This window comes from Plectrocnemia conspersa, unplaced genomic scaffold, assembly GCF_051122295.1.
Source record: "Plectrocnemia conspersa isolate PC_06_02 unplaced genomic scaffold, ASM5112229v1 ptg000014l, whole genome shotgun sequence".
Taxonomy (NCBI): domain Eukaryota; kingdom Metazoa; phylum Arthropoda; class Insecta; order Trichoptera; family Polycentropodidae; genus Plectrocnemia; species Plectrocnemia conspersa.
Window position 1 is genome coordinate 25,884,495 of NW_028277178.1, and position 23,095 is coordinate 25,907,589.

The 23,095-nt window shown below is 31.7% G+C and overlaps 2 protein-coding genes across 2 annotated transcripts; one reads left to right on the top strand and one right to left on the bottom strand.

Moving 5' to 3' along the window:
- Window positions 1–768: 768 nt before the first annotated feature.
- Elys (AT hook containing transcription factor 1 homolog) lies at window positions 769–17,548 on the top strand. Its single transcript, XM_088204697.1, has 33 exons — window positions 769–848; window positions 1,113–1,192; window positions 1,271–1,403; window positions 1,769–2,064; window positions 2,125–2,504; window positions 3,017–3,166; window positions 3,237–3,378; window positions 3,443–3,559; window positions 3,629–3,802; window positions 4,592–4,782; window positions 4,849–5,173; window positions 5,243–5,420; window positions 5,786–5,911; window positions 5,986–6,259; window positions 6,324–6,633; window positions 6,695–6,839; window positions 6,901–7,115; window positions 7,187–7,266; window positions 7,340–7,467; window positions 7,536–7,788; window positions 7,935–8,047; window positions 8,121–8,238; window positions 8,300–8,700; window positions 10,810–12,337; window positions 12,407–13,476; window positions 13,541–13,746; window positions 13,818–13,910; window positions 13,991–14,053; window positions 14,115–14,281; window positions 14,702–14,753; window positions 16,275–16,313; window positions 16,381–17,215; window positions 17,274–17,548. The coding sequence occupies exons 2-33, from the start codon at window positions 1,129–1,131 to the stop codon at window positions 17,410–17,412; spliced, it is 8,505 nt and encodes a 2,834-aa protein (XP_088060823.1). The 5' UTR covers window positions 769–848; window positions 1,113–1,128; the 3' UTR covers window positions 17,413–17,548.
- Window positions 17,549–17,650: 102 nt separating this feature from the next.
- Window positions 17,651–22,661, bottom strand: LOC148226614 (solute carrier family 38 member 10-like). The gene is made up of 9 exons (XM_088204699.1): window positions 22,422–22,661; window positions 21,967–22,241; window positions 21,778–21,901; window positions 21,132–21,253; window positions 20,922–21,070; window positions 20,085–20,221; window positions 19,782–20,015; window positions 19,559–19,721; window positions 17,651–18,940 (listed from the first exon to the last, which is right to left on the bottom strand). The coding sequence occupies exons 1-9, from the start codon at window positions 22,503–22,505 to the stop codon at window positions 18,036–18,038; spliced, it is 2,193 nt and encodes a 730-aa protein (XP_088060825.1). The 5' UTR covers window positions 22,506–22,661; the 3' UTR covers window positions 17,651–18,035.
- Between the last annotated feature and the right edge of the window lie 434 nt (window positions 22,662–23,095).

Sequence of the window (23,095 nt, forward strand, 5' to 3'; positions counted from 1 at the left end):
CACCAGAGACCAAGCAGTCGAAACAGTGAACAGCTCCTAACGAATCGAAGTCAAATAATCCAAGGTGTGTTTGTGGGCCAACATTATCATGGCCACAGTTTTTTGGGATACGAACAATATAATTCACATCGATTACTTTAAAAAGGGAAAAACGATCACGGGAGTATATTATGCAGAACTGTTGGACCGATTTTACGCAAATTTAAAGCTAAATTGACCGAATTTGTCGAAAAAAATTGGAAAATCGTTGAAAGAATTGTATAAAGCTAAAAAAATATTATGTTGAGAAATAAAATTAATTTTAACGAAAAAGGTTGTGTTTTATTGCCTAGGCAGACTAATTATCAACCGCCTCTCTTAAGGAAAGAAAAGATGCACAAAAATATACTAGGTACGCATTATAATAATTATTTTTACAAAATAATATTTTTTTTACTTTCTCTAAAATTATCAACTTACGAATATTTATTTAGGTATATATTATGTTTTGTTATTATTCTTTTTCTAAATAGTTATTTAATTTTATAATTGCTTTTAAGTATTAAATATCAAATATTAAAACGCAAAATAATATTTTTTAATTATTTAGTGTCCCCGAAACATAAATTAATTAAAATTAAAATTGTGTTAATAAAACCTTTTAAGTAGGAAAAAATAAAATGAATAATATAAGTTTTGCTTATTTGTATGCATATATATATATATAGTTATATTTTTTCATTAAATAAATAAGCAGTGTGTATGGTCGAAAAATATGATGTAATGGCCATGCTTATGATTGAAGTCTATCATAGCGGGTGATCGTGCCGTGTTTCGCCTATCAGGTTATTTTACGCTCATCGTGAATGGTAAATAACTGACAATTTCACTGATTTTGCCTTACTCTTACAATTTACCGTCCATGGACTTTGATCTGCTTACGTTAGAGGAACACCGCCAAATTGTTTACCTGTCACTTTTTATATTTTACCGCTAAATATCCTTATCGCCTTAAATTCCGTTAAAATACGTATTTATGTACCGATAACATTCAATTTGAATATTCCTCGCCGAGTATTATCATCCGCGCGTAAGTAGCTGCTCTAGATTAACGTTTATAATGTTTTCTGCAGATTTGACAGAAGTAAAATGGAGACAATACAACTTCCACCGACGATCGTCTCGTACTTGAAGAACAATGATGAAATAGAAGGTAGGCATTTTACCTTCAGTCGAAAGTAAGGAGTCGGATGTATTGTATTGTTAATTGTATTTACGTTGTAAATTTCAGATGATAATTACGTCATTGGCGGGATCTTAAATGACACCTGTCACGCGTGGTTATCGAACGGATCAAAATTCATCGTAATAAACCTATCGACCGCTGTTAAGACTGCAGCATGGACATTTGGTGCAACTTTACGGTAATTTTAATATACAATAATAACATTCTACCTAAAATAATTGGTTCAGTGACGATTGATCCCCAAAGTTTTTATATTTGTAAATACTAAAAAAATTATATCTAAATAGGGTAGGAGCAAGTTCATAAAAATATTTCTCTCGTACGAAAATTACATATAATTTTAGATAATCAAAAATGTTTTCATACTTACAAACCGTTAATGAAAAAACTAATTACACATATATTCAATCAAAAGCTACATGTGTAAATAAATAATTTTCCCAAATTTATAAATACGTATTTTTACATTTTCTTTTACTGTTTTAGCGATATATCGCTGCACCATAACCAAGGAGTGAATATATACTATGTTTATAATTTCAGAGATTACAAAGCAAGAGTTACGTGCGTGTATGAACTAACAACACCGTTGATCGAACAAACGATGCAATTACTCATTGGATTAGAGTGCGAGTTGATCGGTGGCATGGTGTGCCTATTTCATTGCAACGGTTCTCGCATACTTAGAGCCATTCAAATAGATTGTCAAATAGTTTGCTTGCAATACGTCGAAAAGATAAACGGCAGTCCCTTTGGATGTTTCGACAGTACCGTTATCATCGGAACGCACGGAGGCGGAGTTTTCCTATTCGATTTGAACAAAAAAGATTGCATGGAAGGTATTAAACACATGAAATAATCCAATACTATTTTTAAATAATGCTTATTGTATATTTTAGCCATTTCAAATATCAACAATGACATAATGGACGAACTGAACAATGCAAATTTGGTCGTCCTTTCGATCGACAACATAAATATTATATCCCAACAACGGACAATTGCCTGTGAAAAGGGACATCACATAGCCGTTCAAATAAACGAAGGATGTAGTCATAATTTACAGTTCATATTGCGCGATCCAGATAACGAAGTCAAGCTGGAGACGGATAGAGATCAAGTTTTTGTCACAAATATACTTTACGTGTCGCAGTTGGAGAGTTTAGTCATAGGGTTGAGTATAGGAGCATTTCAAGTATGGAATCTGCAAACTTTAGAGTTGCAGTTCACCTCGCCTTTAAACGTTGGAGGACTACCCATAGCTCACATTGGATTTATGGTATAAATTATATATTAAAAAGTGAGATGTGGCTATAAATAATCTCACGAGTAAGCAAAGTGAAATGGGAGCAGTAAGATTGAAAATAGACATCTGAGATCTTGAATGATCTCAGATGTCTATTTTTCATATACAGCCTTGAAAGTAATAGTAGGGTATCCTTTAAAATGTTGCAAAATCTGACCAATATATTCTGGTATGATCACTGAGAACACAGGGGGACGTCGAGGAATCCGTCCTCTTCACTTCATTCAGTGACAATTTGTGATAGTATCTATATCTATGATTTTTATCCCATTATAATAGATTCTATATAAGACATTATTTGATATGACGCGAAAAAGTCATCAATGTTTTATTTGTATATTTTCGAATTATCAAGATTTAACTATTTCCCAACGATATGTAAAAAATAAAGTTCTAAGATGCTCGTCTGATTATTTGATAGCTAAACCTCACGAGTTATATGTATTTTTTTATGTTTGTTATATTAATACATAAGTATTTTTTAGGAACCCTGTGATGATCCCAGAGCTTTTTGCTATCTATGGGTTATCCATTCAACATTGAATAGACATGATGAAGGTTTTCCAATAGCCATCATGTACTCTTTGACTTATGAAGGAAAGAAGTTGAATAAAGATCATAAGACGACATATCTAGTATGAGAATGATTTTTTGTTTTAGCCTTACCTCTAACATACGATATATAAAAACATTTCATTTTTACAGAATTTTCTATCATGCAACCTTCGGTTCAATTTAGATTTAACCAACATTGACGGTGCTAACAATATAGGAAAATTCATCGGCGGACGGAGTTTAGGATGTCAGACTTTAACTAAAGCTGCCAACAAAGATGATACTGACGAATGTAAAATATCATATTATAAATGTATAAATATTTGTATTTAATCAATTTATGATTTTCATTATAGATGTTCTGAATATTTGTCAAATGGTCTGGGAATGTTGGACCGTGAGCGCTATTGCTCCAGTGCAATCTTTAATGATATTCTTTGATATTGACCAATGGTACAAAGAACAAATGCCAGGTTTGTATTACACAATTGATTTAAACTCGCACCTTTTGTATTCATCTACTAATAATGACGAATTTTCAGAGATATGCGAATTGAAGACCAACAATTACTTATCACTGGTGAATTTAGGAGATATCTTTGCTCACACGGGAAACTCGTATCTATGCGACGTGAAGATCAATTCTGATACATTGACTTCGTATGTATCTGTGCAAAGATTAGAGGAACATTTCTTCCCAAACGCCATAGGATATGGTCAGTATTTTTAATTTATATATAAATTACACAGGCCTGCAAAAAACTACATTTTGAAATTGTTTTATTTTTGTTACTAACTGGTTTTTATGCAATTTTTGTGCTGATTCTAAAAATGACATCCATTTTTTTCTATCTGTCGGCGATCATGTTCATATTCCATTTTCCTTGGTATCGCATTTCCATTATCTTTATGTCCTGGTGAAATCTTTCACATTGCTCCTCGCTTACTGCACCCAAATTTTCAGGAAAGTAGTCAGAAGTGAATGGAGGCAATGTACTTTTAAACTTATGTTACAGCCCAAGATCTTTAATTTTTTCAACATATCTTCAATAATATACTTGTAGTTTGACCCTTTTTTATTTCCGAGAAAGCTGATTACAAGTTTAAATGCTTTTCACGCCTTTTGCTCACTATTTTTATTTTTTATTATGAAATTTTCATCCTTCATAAATTTTTTGATGTCAGGTCCAAAAACGTCTTTCTTCAACTTTGCCTCTGACAAACTAGGGAATTGATCTCAGAGATACTTTAAATATTCTCCTTCTTTTGGTAAAGCTTTGACAAATTGTTTCATCAGACCCAGCTTAATGTGAAGTGGTACCATAAACATGTATTTATTGTACATAAAAACTGTTTTATTGTATTTTTCATTCTACTAAATGTCAAAATTAGATAGATTTCTTTCATTATTTTTCCAGTAATCAGCAATGTTTACATTCAAAACAACTTTTACATCACAGGCCTGTGTTACCATTCATGGACTATAACTTTGAATCTTGTTTTAGAATGCCATTGTCTTACGAACACGAACATCACAAAATTCGTGACCATGGGCGTCCAACGTCAACTCTTAGCTTCAATAAACGAGATTGGACCTTCAATTTTACTTCATCCTACAAAGCTGTTCCATCAGTGCATAAGCACAGGTCTTATACCTTTATATGTAGATCCACAACCTAGCGTAAATACGCCAGAGGTAAGATTCTCTTAATTATATAATTATAATGTGTTCAAAGACTAACATTTGAATTATATTTTGTAGCCGATCCAACGAGAGATATTGCTGTCGGTAGCCCTCGAAGCTAGATTGATTCAATTTCTAGGTAAATGTGCTTGCGATTGGGCGACTGGATGTCACTCTTCAGTTGGATGCACTCTGCAACTGCTCTTAGATTGGTCTTGGAAGAGGACATTAATTTTGAAGCAGAACGGTGATCAACTAGCCGTTTCGTTCTTCGACCATTCCGGAGAAATGCCCGATAGATTTACAATACAGTGCCTAGACAATTGTGTCAGACAATTGGGACACATTGCTATGTTATACAACATCATCATTGAAAAGTGTTCAAACTATATTCTGCCAGATAGTAAGATTTATTTATATTTTAATTTTTATAAATTTGTAAGTATCTAATTGTTGTATTTATATTTTATAGAAATTTTTGAAATAAAGCACTGTCAGAAGATTGTAAAGATGGTTGCTCAATATTTTCAAGTAATACAATGGTTTCTGAACGTCGGACTCTTGCCAGAATTTAGCGACGATCAACGGGAAAACGACGATTATCGATTACCATACCCGATACAATCGCTAGTGAAGTTTTATCAAAATAGGTACATTATTGTTTTATTAGTAGCTCTAGAGTACAAATTAAACGGCATCCCCAATAACACATTTCCTTGTCTTAGTACTTATTGGAATAATTAGAAAAGCTACAAAATGAAATCTTTATTAACACTTAAAGTATAATCGCTAAAATTATCTGATCCAATATACCCATGGACGAATTAATTTGCACATTTTAGTATTGACTTTCATTTATGACATGGACGAAACTCGCAATTACTAAATATACTTGCTAACTGAAAATTAAAATTTACGATATACTTAGTCATACCTTTTTGTGCTGCCAATGAGTTTAACATACTGCTTAGGTATGTAAAGAAATTATATAAGTATATTTTTTCTATAATTTTAGGCGTTTCAAACTTCACTGCTTAAACGACGACGATCCGGCACACGAAGACTTGAAGAATAAGCACTGTCACTTCTTATTCATTGATCAATTCATCGATATCGAATGTTCAGGATCAAAATTACAATTGTAATAATTGTTTATATTCTTATTTAATTTTATATACTACTTGGTTGTGTATTATAATTTTATTTTTTGATCAGATTATGGATGCAAGACGAAAGCACCATAAAGGGACTGTATCCACCGCCGTCTTTACATTCATTGTTGAAGATTTATCTGATTCCGGACATGAAAGAGGAATACAAGCACTCTTTAGTCCTTTACGCTCTGGTCGATTACGCTATGATGTACGATAGCGAGAGATACGAAGGAGTCATTCATCGTTTGATGCAGTTCCCTACCATGTTCGGTCTGAGTAATACTGCTATAAAAATAACTCAAGCTTTCTGGCATTTAGACCATAAAGACTTTCAAGTGAGTATATTTATTTTATTGGTATACAAGACAAGAACATTATTATAATTTTTATATTGTTTAGCTTGCACTCAATCAACTACAATGCGTACTAGCCGGTGGTTGTCTAACCCAATGGCAACACAATGTCGTTTTATCAGCACTCTTAGTTCAGAAAAAAACCCAATCAGCTTTACAATACTTGCACGTGCGTAAACCGTGCATTTCGTCATCCGGAAACGAAGGTTTTATAAATATATATGATGATTGGGACGCATGCAGCAATTTATATCTGTCTCGTGGACTGATGTACGAAGCGTTCGAGTTAAACAAAGAGTCCATCAAGTCTCTTCCGGCTTCTGTGCACGAACAGAGGCTTAGAGTTTTCTTTGATGGTATGCATCATAAAAATATAAAGCATATATGAAATTACATTTAAAAAAATTGTAATTAAAGGTTGCAGGAAAGTAGGACTATTATCGAAGGTCGTTTTGCTTCCACTGACTCAAAACGAAGAAAGTGTCTTCATCAATTACTTGAAAGCTATTGACGATCCTCAATCTAATGATATTATCGTACTATACTATCTGCGTCGATCTAGGTATATAATATATTATAATTATTATTATGATAAAGTACTAATATTGAAATATTCATTTAAGGTATATTGAAGCAAAACAGGCAAATGAGTCACTCAAACGTTATAACAGCAATGCTCAATTACCTTATGATGTTACAAGTGATTTTAAAATGCGCAAAGAACACGTTCATAAAACGGAAGCTAGAGATCAGCTCGTCGATTTATATTACAAAACTCTACCACCAATCACTAGACAATTAGCGCAATACACAAATACGAATCACTTCAACCAAAAAAGTTAGTTTTTCATATTAAATTTTATTATTATATGTATAATACATACTGAAACATTTTATTTATAATTACAGTGATAATACCGACACCGATGACTGTGAATGTCCAAATATCGACTCATAAAGCCGCTTCATATAAATCTTCATTTATACAAGTATGTATTACATCTCATATAATACATGTTTAATTATAATATATGATTACTTTATTCAACCTTATTTCTTTAGGAAACAATCGATAAAGCCAACGAAACTTGGTTGAAAAATCCGACCATAGTTCGTAATCTGAAGCGTGCATTTCAAATTGAAGATACGCCATTTTTGTGCACTCCAAAGCTCACTAGACGTTCCGAAAGGTATATCATATCCATATCTGACGTGTTTATGTAATTTAGCTGTTATAATTTATGACTGTTTTTAATAGATTTGACGAAAAAATGAGCACCACTCCTGACGGTACGCCCGCAAAGAAGATAAAGTTAAACGATGAAGCAGACGAAATGGTAACGCCAGAGAACGTCATTAGTCCAAAGTTGAAAAAAGAAATTGCTACGTTGCTTCACACTCCTTTGGTAGAAAGAATATGTCGAAATTTCACCAGTTCGACTAAAAACAACCGATTTTCTTCTGCTAGAAGATCGTCATTCAGAAACGCAACTCCGCAGAGTATTTTAAAGGTGATGATTTCAATCAAAATATCTAATTTAAATTTGAAATATATTTGGAAGTAATGCTGATTAGTATTTTATATACAATTGTTACAAAACAACTATCGATCTAGTCTGAGGAAAACTATCATTCATCATGTATCGTTTTTATTTAGGTGAAGAAATCACATGATTGTTTAATTCCATCGCCAATTGACGAGCGATTAACTATGGAGACGGACGATGAAATTGATGCAGTCAGTCAATATTCACATTCAACAGTATCCAGGTATATACACTTAAGATTTATATAGTATATTTAGTAAATCTTCTTAATGACGATTAATTTTAATAAACTTTAGATCGATAAGATTTAATCTACCGTCGCAAAATAGTTCCCCTCATTCTTTTGACTATGCATCTGATTTACAAGATAGTTACAACGAATTGTGTGGGCACAGTATAAACAATCAAGAAAGTGTATGTATACAAATAATCTATAACACAATTGCTCATTGTAAAATATATTTTCATTATGCAGGTTAATCCTACCAATAAAGTCAACATCACTCCACGTAAGAGCATTCATTCTAATCACACAATAGTGAAAACACCAGAAACATCCATTGAACACATAGAAGAAACTCAACTAGAAAATGATGACGATGAAAGACAGTGTAAGAGCAAAGAAAATTTAGAAACATCTATTCAGCAAGTCGACGATGATGTTTCACACTGTGAATCGAATAACGACGATCAGAATAGTGTATATTCAGTTGATGATAATATCAGTCATCGTTCTATCGATTCAATGAGCGATATCACTTCTATTGGTCCTTCGCAAAGCATGGTCAAGTTTCCGAGAGCTAGAAGAAGTATCAGAGAGTGTAAAAAAATGGATAAGAGTAAAAGCTTCTATAAAAGCATGTCTATCGATGAAAGGTATGTTTATTATATTTTTATTTTTTCTTCATCGCCTCATTAATAAAGATTGTAAATTCACCACTTAAATTAAGATTCTATCGACGTCTGAAAATACTATTTTCTGTTCCATGTTGTTTCATTCTTAAATCTGAATAACTGGGGAATTTTTCATGTACATATTGAATTCGCGGGCCTGCAAAAAACTACTTTTTAAAAATGGTTTTGGTTAATTGATTTTTATGCAATTTTTGGTGCTGATTCTAAAACCGATTTGTTTTAATCTCTCAACTTCATACCAAAATAAGCAAAGTACACTTTTTCTTCAAAATCTGAAATGTCTCTTTATTGTATTTTTACAATATAATTGCGACAAATATAGCAAAAACAATCCAGTGATACACACTAGGTGGACAAAGGGACTAAGGGACATCATTTCAGCTTTTTCCAGAGGAGGGCAAAAGTTGGCCGTTTTTTAATATTTCATTAGGATTCATAGTATTTCATTAAATGACATCCCTTTTTCTGGGCAAGTGATCCCTGATTAGAATTGACGTCAAAAGCAATAAAATCGTGCTGTCGCGATGCAACACTTGATTATTTAGTGTTCATATTAAGACTTTTTATAACAATATTAAATGAGAATCGTTGAAGCACAACTAAACCAAATTTTGACCAATACTCTCATATCAAAAGTCCATAGTAATATTGGTAAGGATAACTACCATATTTTTAAAATATAGTGTAATATCTGTGCAGACAAACTATGGAGCAATATGCGAGATGCGATGTCTGTTTGCAAAGGGTGGGCCTTTCCAACCTTTTTTTTTCGTCCTACGAACGAATTCTGCGAACTTCGGTCATAGTAGATAACCGAAAGATGTTTTTCGAAGGCGTAAAAGCATTTTTTGTTGAGAAGAATCTCATTGTCTAGTATTTCGGAACAAAATAAAGGCGTATAAAGGATCATGGATTTTAGAGCAGCACTAGTCACTCGGGTATACTGAGTGAAAAACGACTACGACACCGACACAATTTTATTGCTTTTGATGGGAATGTTTGCAGACTAATTGTGGAGCAATATGCGAGATGCGACGTCTGTCTGTACTTCTTCCGCTTACTTTCTCCCGAGAGATGAGTTGGTTTAGATTGTATTTTGGACTTGCCCTAATAAAAGTTCTAATACTATAATTATTTTTAGAACTTTCATTAGGTCAAGTTGGGTTTGGTTTGGGTTTGAACAGGACGTTTCGCAACTGTCAAATTGAGCTATATAGACATTTTTATTTATTCCGATATAATTTCACTCAAATGACATATTATAAAAAATATTTTTGCGATAGATTCAAGACTGTTTTCTTTTTAGATTTTCTTTGAGGGGGTAACCCAAGAATTTTTGGTTTAGAATCAGAAACGTCATTTAGCTTTTTATTGCTTTTTTTTTTTAATATTTCGATTTTATCAAGATTTTTAGTATTTAATTAAATGATATCCATTTTTCTGGCCAAATTCAAGGGGGAGCAAATGCCCCCACATGTCCTCTTAAATAACGTCTCTGAAAGGACTGGAGAGACATTGGGATGAAAGGAAATATGTGAGGGATGGGGAAGCAGGTGACTAGTGAACTGGTTCTTACTAGTTTTATTGTTATAATTATGCTAATTTCAAGTAGTTTGGGGGCAAATGCTTTTGATTCTGATTTGTATTCTCTTTTTAAGTATTAACATACCTAAAATAATTATTTACTCTACCATAAATATGTATGTATTGCACATAAAAACAGTTACACATTAGAAGTATGATTTGTGAAGAAACTATGTGACCGATTTTTTCGTTATTTATCCAGTAATCGGCACATGAAAAACTATATAAATCACTATTTACATTCAAGACAACTTTTACATCGCAGACCTGTATTATCAATTCCTTGATAATCGAGTTTTTTTATTTATTTTCCTTTCCAAAAAAATCAAGTATCTTTCTACAGCACAACATTATAATTCTTTAAAATCTCTAATCCTTAAAGCCCAATACCCTAACTATATAATAATTTTGAGAAAAATAAGCATTTTGTTTTGGTTAAATCAAGTATAAGCTTTTATTAATAAAAATTATCATGTTTGTTTTCAGATTTGATATCATGGAAAAGTCTTCGTTTATTTCACAGGAGTGCTCCGTTTTTAATGAAACTAAAGTTACTGAAAAATCTGCCTTCGTCTCTGAAGTTCAAAATGATAATACTACTAACGTCTCTATGAGTGCAAATCTTATAAACGATAGTTTATTACCTTCGGAAGATGAATCTATTTTGGATACGTCAAATGCGACATTTTCCATAAGTAGTGAGATAAAATCGCTTTACAAAAAGTCAATTTTAAATGTTGGATTGGAACGCTCTAAGTCAGTTAACACAACGACAAACGATTCTGTGACTGAAGTTAAAAATACACAATCGTATACCCCAGAAAAAAGTAAAATTATATTCGAAGAAGTCGACGAACATGAAATTATTCATGTTGAATCTGAATCTAACGAGGAAGAAGATGAAGATTCAGTTGTTGCAGAAGCAGATCAAGCTATAGCTGAAGATGATGATTTTGAAGTCGATGCTGTAGAAACAATTAACATAGAAGAAAGTGAAAATGACAAAGATGATGTAGATCAAGAGCCCATTGAAATCCTCGATGAAGAACCATCAGAAGACGACATTGTAATCAAAGAACCTACAGAAATCTATGATGAAGACTCTGCTGTAGATGTTTTAAAAATCCAGGATAAAAAGTCTGCCATTGAGACGGAGGATATTTTAATTGAAGAACCTTCAGAAGTATATGATGAAGAACCTACCGAAGCAGCAGATGATATGTTATTCGAAGATGTTTCAAATATTCAAGGTGAAGCACCTTCTGCAGCTCAATTAGATGAAGGTATAGTTGAAGAACCTTCAGAAATATGCAATGAAGAACCAGCTGAAGTATCAGCAGATGCTATGTTATTCGAAGATGTTTCAGAAATTCAAGATGAAGAACCTTCTGCAGTTGCATTAGACGAAGGTATAGTTGAAGAAGCTTCTGAAATATGTGATGAATCCGCAGCAGTAGCGACCGGTGATATAATCGAAGATGTTTCAGAATTTCAAGATAAAAAATCTTCTACTGTTGTAATAGATGATAATGTAACCGAAAACACTTCTCAAACATATGACGAAAAACTAGATATTGCGATTGAAGAACCTTTACAAATATGTGATAAAGCTGTAGACGATGATATTTTACTGAAAGAACCTACAATTAACGAAGAACCGCTATTAGAAATCCAAGAAGAATCGATTATTAATGAAGCGAAACATTCAATCCTTCAAGATGATGATTCAATTATTATTGATACAGAAATAGAAAAAGAACCGCAAATAAAATCTGATAATGTTTCTATCGAAATTAATGATGATTCTAATGCTTTAAACAACAATATTCTTTCTAATGAAGAAATTGATTCTGATTTGCTAGTAAACGAAGAGTCAATAGTTAATACTATCATAAACAGTGATGAAAATAATACTGAATCTAAAGAAGACGAGGATATGAAATTAATATATAACGAAGATGATGAAACTGAAGAAAATGAAGATTCTCAAGATTTAGCAAATAAAGCTTACATTGTTAGTATTAATTTAATATATTACTGAATTATTTATAATACTTTGGTTTAATATTATTTTGTTTTACAGGAAATTACCCCAGAAAACTCTAATCAAGAATGCGATACTGAGATTAAACATAACAGCATTTTGTCTGAAAGTCTCGATTCTTCAGTTAAAAACGATACAGAAGTAAATATTGTTCCTGATATTAATTTGGCAGAGAGTAAAGAAAAAATTGTCAAAGAAGTTATCGGTGATTCGAAATCTGACTTAAATGAAAAAGAAGTCAAGATTATTGCTACTGAAGTAATCGTGAGTGAAACTGCAGCAGATAAAATGGAAGTGGAGAGTATTGCTACTGAAGTGGAAATTGTGAATGAAATTGCAGCAGATAAAACGGAAGTGGAGAGTATTGCTACTGAAGTGGAAATCGTGAATGAAACAACCGTAGATAAAACGGAAGTGGAGAGTATTGCTACTGAAGTGGAAATCGTGAATGAAACTACAGCAGATAAAACGGAAGTGGAGAGTATTGCTACTGAAGTGGAAATCGTGAATGAAAATGCAGCAGATGAAATAGAAGTTACGATTGAGAATGCTGTCGGTTTAAATATGCCCAGTTTGGAACACGCGAGTTCTAACGGAGATAGCAATACGTCATCTCTCCATCAAGGCACATCGAAAGTTTTGCTTTCGACGAGTAAAAGTAAATATCGGAAGAGGGTTTCTTCGTTTTCATCGGATAATTCTTTGCACATAATAGAAGAGAATTCAGACAGTGTCATCGTTGATGATTCAATCTCTTTGGAAAAATCGACAACTAGCACCAAAGACGATATACAAAGTGATGAAAATGTTAGGCGAAGAAGGAAGAGAGCAGGCTCAATTAGTTCGCTGGATGAAAGTAGAATGTCCAGTTCGAGGCGTTCAACAAGAAATAGCTCCAAATTAGATATGTCTTTTGTTTCTCAATCGTCTATGGATAGCGATCAAGAATCAACAACTTCTTCTTTGAGGAAAATGAGACGCTCTGTATTGACCAAACCAAACTTGTCTGTGATACCTGAAGACGAACGCTCTCACTTGGATAGAACTGCCATGAGCAGAAAGAATTCAAGTACCTCAAATATAATCGAAGAATATTCTTCAACGAGAAGGTGATTAATAATCTTATAATTTTTTTCTCAAAAAAATCTGTCATAAATATATTATATACTTTAGATTGACAAGGCACCAGCGGTCACTTTTGGAAAAATCGATTGAGACTTCTTCATCATTGCAAGTTGAAATAAGTTCGACCACTAGAGATTCTGGAGATTCGGGAGATTCCAACGGAGACGACGAACACGATAACGTGTCCCACTGCAGCAGCTTCACTGAAAAGACCCTCGATCCAATCTTGCTTCTGGATAAACGAGATTTTGAAGGTGTGTCTCGTGTAACAATCATTAAAACTGCACGATGCTAAAAATATTAACAATTAATATCCTCTATATAGGTCAACCTGACTTAGACGAATGCGTAGTATGCGATAGTGCCATTAACAGTAGTAGAGCTTCATCCGTCATTTCCGACATGGACGTTGATACAGGTCAACAAAATTGTGTCACTAACATAATAATGGTTTTTAATAGTTGTATAATTAGATAATGATTTAATTCAATTCGACAGGCGGATACAGTTTGCGAAAGCGAGATCTCGAAATTTTCAACAGTGGTAAAATGGCTCTGAAAGGTATGTCGAGTAAGATATCTTTTTATATATAAGCGTTTTATTTTATTTTTTTTCATTATAGACTATCATAAATCAAGAATCACTCCTGTGAAAATGATGGATTCCTCGATTGATTATCCCTCGGGTTCTGGCAGTCCAAGCTCTCGTCCCAGAAGAATGTCGTTCAATAAGGCCATTGAAGCTATCTGTACTCCAAAGAAGAAAAAAAGACCATCGACTGATTCAAGGGTTTGATTACTTGATTCATATAACTACACTTTGAAAGCTTTATAAATCGTGACTACTATTTATGTGTATTTTTCAAATATAACAAATATAATTTCACTAATATTCAGTGAAATCATATCTGAATATATTTTCACCGGTAGACATGTGATATATTTCTACTAGTGAAAATATAATTTAACTGATAAGCGCTAGTGAAATTATATTCTGTTCTAAAATGTCTTATGAAAATCAATTTGACAGTTGTGAAACGTGCACTTGCTATTCAAACCCAAACCAAACTTAAACGAATTAACCGAATCAAAATTGAAAAACTATAATTAATTTTAGTCAAGTTGGGTTTGGTTAGATTAAAAATAAACAATTTTTGTTATATATTCTTCAGTATTTTTTAAATTATAAATAAATGTTCTCTTGTTTCAGAAAAGTGACAGTGATTCATTGAACATGTCTCTAGCAGAAAGGCTACCGATAGGTAATTTATTTTAACCATTCCTATCCTAAGGGGAACAAAAAAACCTCACAGAGGGCGGGCCAAATTCGCAACTCTTTGAAAAACTCTTTCGTTTACAAAAAAATCATAACTTCTTATCCAGTGCATATTTAAATACAAATTTTGTAGAAGTTGTAAATCAACATCTTATCTAATTTTAAAATGTCTACCTTTACAAAAATAATATTTTTTCAATTAGCAATCGTTAGTAGTACTAAACAATTCGCACTGTATTTGACTTACGATCTATACAGAACAGACCCAATATTTATTATTCAGATATTAATTTAACAATGACCTAAGTTATGTTTCTAAGTTGAATCTATATCTCAAAAAAAATTTACAATAGAATTTATAGCTTGCAATGCACAGAACAGACCCACTATTTATTCTACATAAAAAAATTAAGAACAATTTTACGACTAAATTATGACCATAAATGATTTGAAATTGATGTCACGTCAAGTTAATTTTGGTGTCAAAAGCAAAGATACACACAAACTGCGACCCGTTTTATGATTTTTGAAATAGTAGAAAAAATTATATATTATACTTTAACACTGGTTTACTTTTACTTTCTATTCCATTCAACAATTTCCTGTATCAATAATATATTTTTTATATATATAATTGTCATAACTTTATATAATCGACCTTACTGTTGTATTGAATTATATTTTTATTAAATATACATAAATAAAAGTTAGCGTAAAACAAAAATTGGCACCATTTGAACTAATCTTACTCTGGCTTAAAGTTACAAAAATGGAAATTATCTAGCTTTTTATTCATAAATATTGTTTGATATTGCAATTGGATGAGGAATTCACTAATTATATTCATTTTCAAAACATTTGCGGGCCGCGAGTTGTGGATTACTGGCGTCAAGTCTGTGAGAATATGAACTCAAAATAGTTGACTAATATATACGAAAGAATTGATATTTTAATTAAAAAAAAATAGGTATAACTAGCTGCGGTACCTCACGACAGTGAGTTACCGACAGTTAGATACATTGTTTTTTAAATAACTGATTAAAAAAATAATGTTGAATAAAATTAACGTACATAATATAATACACTTTTATAAATCCTTTTTGACGTTTTCACAAAGGCCAAAAGAGACAGTAGACCCCCCCAATAACACGGTAAATTGGGGACGTGCAGTTGGGGAACTAGAAAATAGTACAATTTTTTGCAATACGTACATACGTGGGATATCCTCCCTTTGGCTCGCTCACGCATAATGTAACGGGCACCCAAATAGCACGTCCCCAATTTACTGTGTTATTGGGGGGTCTATTGTATTACACTTTTACTGCTCGAAAAGTTGTAAAAGTAAATCACGGAAAAATAGTACGAAACCGGCGTCCATGTGCTAAGATCAATAAATATTAGTATTCTAACATATATTTTACTATTAAGCTAAGCGATTTTTTATCTCCCTTCGTTAAATAAATAATTTTCTAGAATATTTGGTTGACTTTATTTTAATTTATTTTAGATGATACAATAATAGAAGAAACGGCAAAAACTGCTCCTAGTAAGTTTGTAGTAAATATATTTAATATTTTTTATTATTTCGTAACAAAAAAATATATTTTTAATAGGTCCACAACAAGAGTTTGACAAATCGAAGACTATGACTCCAAAGAAGAGAATTATAAGCGAATTTGCTAAAATATCACCAATCGTAGAACAATTGCCAATTGTAAAAGAAATTGTTTCTGAAAAAGATCGATCAATTATAACAGAAACATCGATGGCTATCAAAAAAATCAAAGAATCAATTACAAAAGATACTGTAACTGAATCACCAAAAACATCTACATCAAAAAAGCATTTACCAATAAATGTAACCGAAAAACTTATGGAGAAAATAATCACAACCGAAACGCCTAAAAAATTAACCAAGCGATTAACAGATATAGCTGAAAAATTGATTGAAAAAGCTAATGTAGCTCAATCACCAAAAAAATATACTGTTAAACAATCTTCGATTTTATCTAAAAAAGAGCCGGAAAAAGAAACTGTGACTCAATCGCAAAAAAAAGATTCTGTGAAACAATCCCCGATTGTAACTGAAAAAGAGCCGGCAATAGAAACTGTGACTCAGCCGCCAAAAAAATCAACATCAAAGGTCGTTTTAAAACGAGAAGCACTGAAAGAAGAAGATAAACTAACGGAATTACCAGTCATAAAAGAGAAGAGAACCAGAAGAACGTCGTTGATGCAATTCGTCGAAGGCGATCAAGCGGGTAAAAGTGTTAAAGAGAAAAGAATTAGGAAAGCTGCTTCTTTGCACGGCGACGATGCAGATGTAACTAAAGATATCGGCAGTTCTAGTACACATACCGAAGAAGTGACCGTAAAGAAAATAAGAAAAGCAAGAAAGGCGTCTTCGTTACACGAACAGGAAACGCAGTTAGAAACACCCGTCCGAAGGTAGATTGCCAATGATCTGTGTATGTATTTATGATATTTTATTTCCATTTTTTTTTAGGACTAGACAATCAATTATAACGACTCCCTTATCGAAAGAAGAACGTATGAGCATCATTAGCAGAGAACCGACTTATAAAAGGCGAACTGGTGTCAACAAGGCAGTTCAACCGCTTGAATTCACAGTTAAAAAGAAGTGATGTTAATTTTTTTCCATTTTTATATGATAATTTTTTGTGAGTGAGAATATTAATATAATAATCAACTTGATACTCGTTGAAAGCTTTTGTTAATATATAGAATATTTTGTGTATATTAAATAATATGTTTACATAATTGCCGTGTCTTATTTTATTTATCAACATATAAGATATTGTTACACACAGGTGGGAGCTCCAAGGAGACGTTTAGTGTCAGTGACAATAGAAAAAAAGATCATTGTGTAAATATATTTATTAGTTGTCAAAGTTTATATAAAACCTCATTAATCCATATAAAAATACATACTAAGAATTTTAGTGTGTTAGGAGGAGGAAACGAGGTACGCCGATGACGCAACACTCATCACCAACAAACTAACGACTTGATCTTACAATTAAATTGAGTAACACTAACGGCTCATAGAAGATGATTTCGTTGAAGAGTTATTATAAGGCAGACAACGAACATCAGTATTTTTTTATTGGATTGGTGAGGCTCTACTTTCATTCAATTAAAATAAACAGCATTCACAGAACGCGTTAAGAAATTCGGTACAAAATTTAGAATACTATGTATACACAATCGGTGTTTTTATTAATTCAGATAATGTGTAAAAATTAAATTATATCGACTCCCGATCTTTAATTAGGGAATTTTCTGTTTGTACTTCTAGAATATCACGCTTTCCGCCGATGCGTTCCGTCACAACCTTATCTTTGTTATCTTCACTTTTAATTATAGGTAAAACTGTATTAGTTTTGTTCTTAACATCTTTAATCTCTTTTACTACAAGTTTATCCACTATGCCAGTCTGATTAAAATTTTTTAAATGATCTTTATCAGGTTTTAGCTGAGCTTTAACTATAGGTTTGGGAATCTCAAGATCATTAATTTTGTGTGTATGATTTTTATGCACCGGTTTCGCAGTTGCTACAACCTCCATCATTTTTTTGGGTGCAATATTCTTATCTTTATCCCTTTTATCGATTGTCTTATTTACGTTACTATCCAAGTCAATTTTATCCAAACCCAAACTTTCAATGGCTATCTTGGCTAACTTTTGTATATTTTCCACCGCTTTCTTTTTATCTTCGATGTTGGAAATGTCCATATTGTCCACTTTCTTCAGCAGAGAATCTTTGTCGATCTCTTGTTTGGTCTTCTTCATTTCTTTCAATATCTCCTTCTGTTCGTTCATAATCTGCCGCTGCTCTTCTTGGTGCCTCTTAATAGTATCGATCAGATCCTTTTTTTTTAAATCATCTAATTTTTCTTCATCTAACTTTTTAACATCTATTTCTTTCACTTCTTCCTTTTCCATATTATCAATTATTTTTACATCTTTTTTATTCAAAGCATCTAATTCAGGCAATAGATTAATTTCTACGACATTTTTTATCATCGGTATATTTTCTTTTACGATAACCTTTTCTTTTTTAGAACTACTGTCTTTTAAAACATTAATATGATTCAATTCCATAAAAACTTCATGTTTTTTCTCGGGTTTAGAACTTGAAATCTCGTTACCTAAAAAAAATAATTAATATCAATAGTAGAAATTTCCTATGAATTTCTGGACTTTATTAGTTTTAAAGACACTAAGTTTCCATCGTAATTTAATTGGCTTTAAACATAAATAAACACCCAAATGCATCCAAATCAAAAAACATGTTTATAACATTTTGTCTAAAATGAGTTTCAAAATCCACTTGACTAAGTTTCTTTTTCTTTCAAAATAATACACTCGCATTGCTCTAAAATGGATAGAAGTTAACTAGCAAGTCAAAAACATGTTAATTACATATTTTTATGAGAGTCAAATATATTAATTTAGGTCAAAATTGTAGCCTTGTTATATTTGACTTTGTAGTAAGAGAAAAAAATATGTTTCATGAATTAAAACACATTAAATCTTATATTACCGAAAAATATGATATTTACGTTTAATAAATTATAAGATATCGAGAATTGTGGGTAAAATTCCCGCAGCAAAATCGAATTTTTATTTTAATAAAATTATACTAGTAATTGAAAGCTCTATTGTAAATTATTTAAAATATATGTTACCGAACAATCAACACCTACTTGTAGGTGTTAATTATTATCTGTCATGTACAGTATATTTACAATGATAATAATAATTACCATGATTTAACGGCGGCGGTGGTAATTTCATCTCGTTATTGCCTATATATGAATCATGTTGAATCTTTGCTTCGTAATTAAATTCTATACTTTCGATTTCGGCCGCTTGTAAATTGGCATAAGTTCCCAATACCATAATGATGATACCAAAACACAAAACGAGCTTTAAAAAAAACATAAATAAATAAAAAACAACTTAAATATATAAGCATAGATTGAATACCTGCGCTAGCATTCTTTCGTTTGTGTTTTTTATGGTGATGCATATGAAACACATTGCCGGAAATATTACGCAAATCATCACTCCTATCGTTGAGCCGATAAATCCCAAAACTAACTCAATGTTTGGCAACATTAGGCTGATCAAGAGAGTCACTCCAATTATGCTGACTGTTAGGCACTTGAATCTAAAGTCCGGTATCATGTTGTGTAGTAAATCATATGGGGAAACTTGACCCTAAAAAAATATAAAATTGTGTTAAAGTTTAAATATTATTGTTTGTATTTATGACTAATATGAACATACCTTTTTATATAATAATGAATATAAACTAGCTCGGCATGGAAAGATTATCAATGGAAAACTGAAAGCCAAAGACATGACAAATCCCATTTTGATAACATCACTAGCCGTGGTTGGACTGAGATTCGTTAAAATGTTACCTAAAAGAAATTATAAGATCATTAACCCTTAGCTTGCTGAAATCCAAGTTATTGACTTTTGCTACATTGGTGAAAATTGCCGGATTTAATATTATCATTGAAGAAAGAATCAGATACATTTATGATGGTTATTGGGTATTTGCTTTAGTGGCGAATAACATGTTTTATTATGTATTACATCAATATTTAGATAGTAATTCTAAAAGGCTCAGCAACCAAAAGGTTAAATAAATATATATTTCATCCTATAAAGTTCATTTTTCCTATCTAAAACACTTTTTTAACAATGTTTTAAATATTTATTTCAGATAAAGTGAATGAACTTCTGGAAAGTTAAGGTATAAAATACTTATTTTAAGTAAATAATTTTTCAATAAAAAATATACAGGTGGGGGGAGGGGAATTCAGAAATTTTAAATATAAGGCTCATAGAAAATATTATACACATACATATATGTATAAACAAGAAATGTGATGTGCGGCTTTTATGACACTTGTTTTCATGCTCACAAAATGCTTAATAGTAAAAAAATAAGTCAATCGCAAATAATAATGCTTCAGAAATATTTTCTAGGGTTTGTACCTTTACTTTATGAATATCACTTGAACAATAAGTTTCCTTCAGTTAAAAAAATACTGCATCTCATAAAATGTTGTGATTTCCCATAGATTAAAAAATGGACAATAAATTAATACTAACCTGATATAGTCTGATTGCAAAAAGCAACATATCCAAAGAAACCAACTAGAACATATACCGTTGAACATATGGTGACAGCATTTTTTGTGACCACGTTCATCTTTTCTAATGACGCATTTGGAAGTGTATCATAAATTTCAAACAACTGCCTAAAATGACAAAAATATTAGTTATAAAAATATAATTTCATTATATAAAAATAATACATACGTTTGACAAAAGAGAGACATGGAAAAGATTGGCAAACATTGTAGAACGCCAGAAGGCTGCCAATATTCTACTTTATCTATCCAATCGCCTTCGAGCATATGACTAGCAGCTTCGCCTATAATCTGTAATAAATATAAAATCTTATTATGAACTTCAAAGAAATTTAGACGTTTTTTGTTTTATATTTAATATTATTAGAATTTATGATTCATAAGAAAGGTGAAGGGCTGAATCATTTAAAATAACTCTTAGATACCACCAAAGAAATACTCTTGCACACTGAAATAATAAAGTCAAAACTCTACAATGATACAAGAAGACCAAGAAAAGATTGTTTATATATGAAAAGAAGAGCTTTCAAGTGGCTAGAACTCATAATTTGATATCGTCAAACAAGATGGAAAACGTTAATTAGTATTATATTTATATAGCTTAGGGAATTATTATATAGATGATATTTCAGATTTTTTTTCAATTGAGGAATTTTGCTAGATTTATGTGGAAATCAGCCTTAAAAAACTATTTTTTTATGAAGAAGACTGTCACAACTTTAAATTGTCATTTTTAACAATAGAAAATGGTTAAAATTATCTGAATTAGGCTGATAAAATGAATGTATAAATAACTGAAAAATGAAAATATATACCTTTAATACCAAACAAAAATAGAATCCGATAGTAACTGCACACACGTTACTCAAACTATCTACGTCTTTCAATAAACCCAGAGGTAAAACACAAACTACCGATAAGATTATCATAACGCTTGTTCTGCAAGAATGTTTCAAGTCATTATTTATAAGATTATTATCAATAATAAATAATTAAATACATACCTTAAAACGTTGCTTTGGTTTATGTTGAGCATTTTAGCAATTATTTGCGGTCCCAAGTCTCCGACGACGACAAAATACGCTATACACGTTCCCATTAAAAATCCTATTATACCTATTTCGACGACAAACTTGCCTGGATTGCCGAAGACATAAAACGCTAATATTTCAAAGTTTCTTCTTCTGGATTTAATAGCCGACTTTAATAGAAAATGACTTGCCAACCTGGATATCAAACCACTAAGCAACAAAAGGACGATGGACAGTATTATACCGCACTAAAAAAATTAACAAAAATAATGCATTATTTTCGAATTATACAGGAGTGTATTATTATGTAAAATCATTGTTGCATTCATAAAAAAATAATATTCAGTTGTATGATTAATTTATTTTGAATATCAAACAACAGTAGAATTAAAAAGATAATTATCATATGGTATTATGTCGCTATATACCTGTTTAAAGCAGTACGGCATCGCCAATATGCCTACTCCGATAATACTATTCGCTAAAGTGATGGCCTGTCCCGATATGGCCATCTTTTTTAGCTAGCTTCGATCACACGATTGGTTAAAATAATACTTAAACCACTGAGCAGCAGCGAAAGCTTCAAAGGCATTGCTTCCGAGTCGAAACTTGGTAGCAAACAGAGCAGTTTGAAATGTAAACAAATAAAAGTTACGCGTTGACAGTTCAAAACGTCATCGGTCGCCGGCAAGGCTAGGGATGTTCCATGGTGATAAAATACTCGTTAAATTTGCAAAAATCTGGCAGCATTAAGCAATTGTTTATTATATTTTACCAAAAATCGCTTTATTAACCAAATTAAAATTATATTAATGTCAATATTTAATTTTAAATAGCAAAATTTCACATTTATTATTGGTAATAAAGTTTGGCGCACATCTAAATTTGATTTAAATGTAATCAAAATTGATAAACGTTTTTAACTTAAAAAATATTTTCTTATTAAATAAAATTAGGTTTTAAACTGGTGTGTTATGGCTGGACTATATGTAAATAGGTACTAAACAAATAATTATGCTTTGACAAGGGCAAAAATTGCACTTAAGTCTCTTGAGTACCTTCCATTCTCCTTTTGTAGCTGGCTCTATTAATAATAATGATA

Bases quoted from the DNA above. Each gene is read 5' to 3' on its own strand.
- Elys (XM_088204697.1), top strand. From the start codon at position 1,129: ATGGAGACAATACAACTTCCACCGACGATCGTCTCGTACTTGAAGAAC. The intron at 3,560-3,628 runs GTTTGTATTACA...ACGAATTTTCAG, and splicing joins GTACAAAGAACAAATGCCAG to AGATATGCGAATTGAAGACC. The intron at 13,911-13,990 runs GTCAACAAAATT...TCAATTCGACAG, and splicing joins CGACATGGACGTTGATACAG to GCGGATACAGTTTGCGAAAG.
- LOC148226614 (XM_088204699.1), bottom strand. From the start codon at position 22,505: ATGGCCATATCGGGACAGGCCATCACTTTAGCGAATAGTATTATCGGA. The intron at 21,902-21,966 runs GTATGTATTTAA...ACATTCTTGCAG, and splicing joins AACCAAAGCAACGTTTTAAG to AACAAGCGTTATGATAATCT. The intron at 18,941-19,558 runs GTAATTATTATT...TATTTTTTTTAG, and splicing joins ACCGCCGCCGTTAAATCATG to GTAACGAGATTTCAAGTTCT.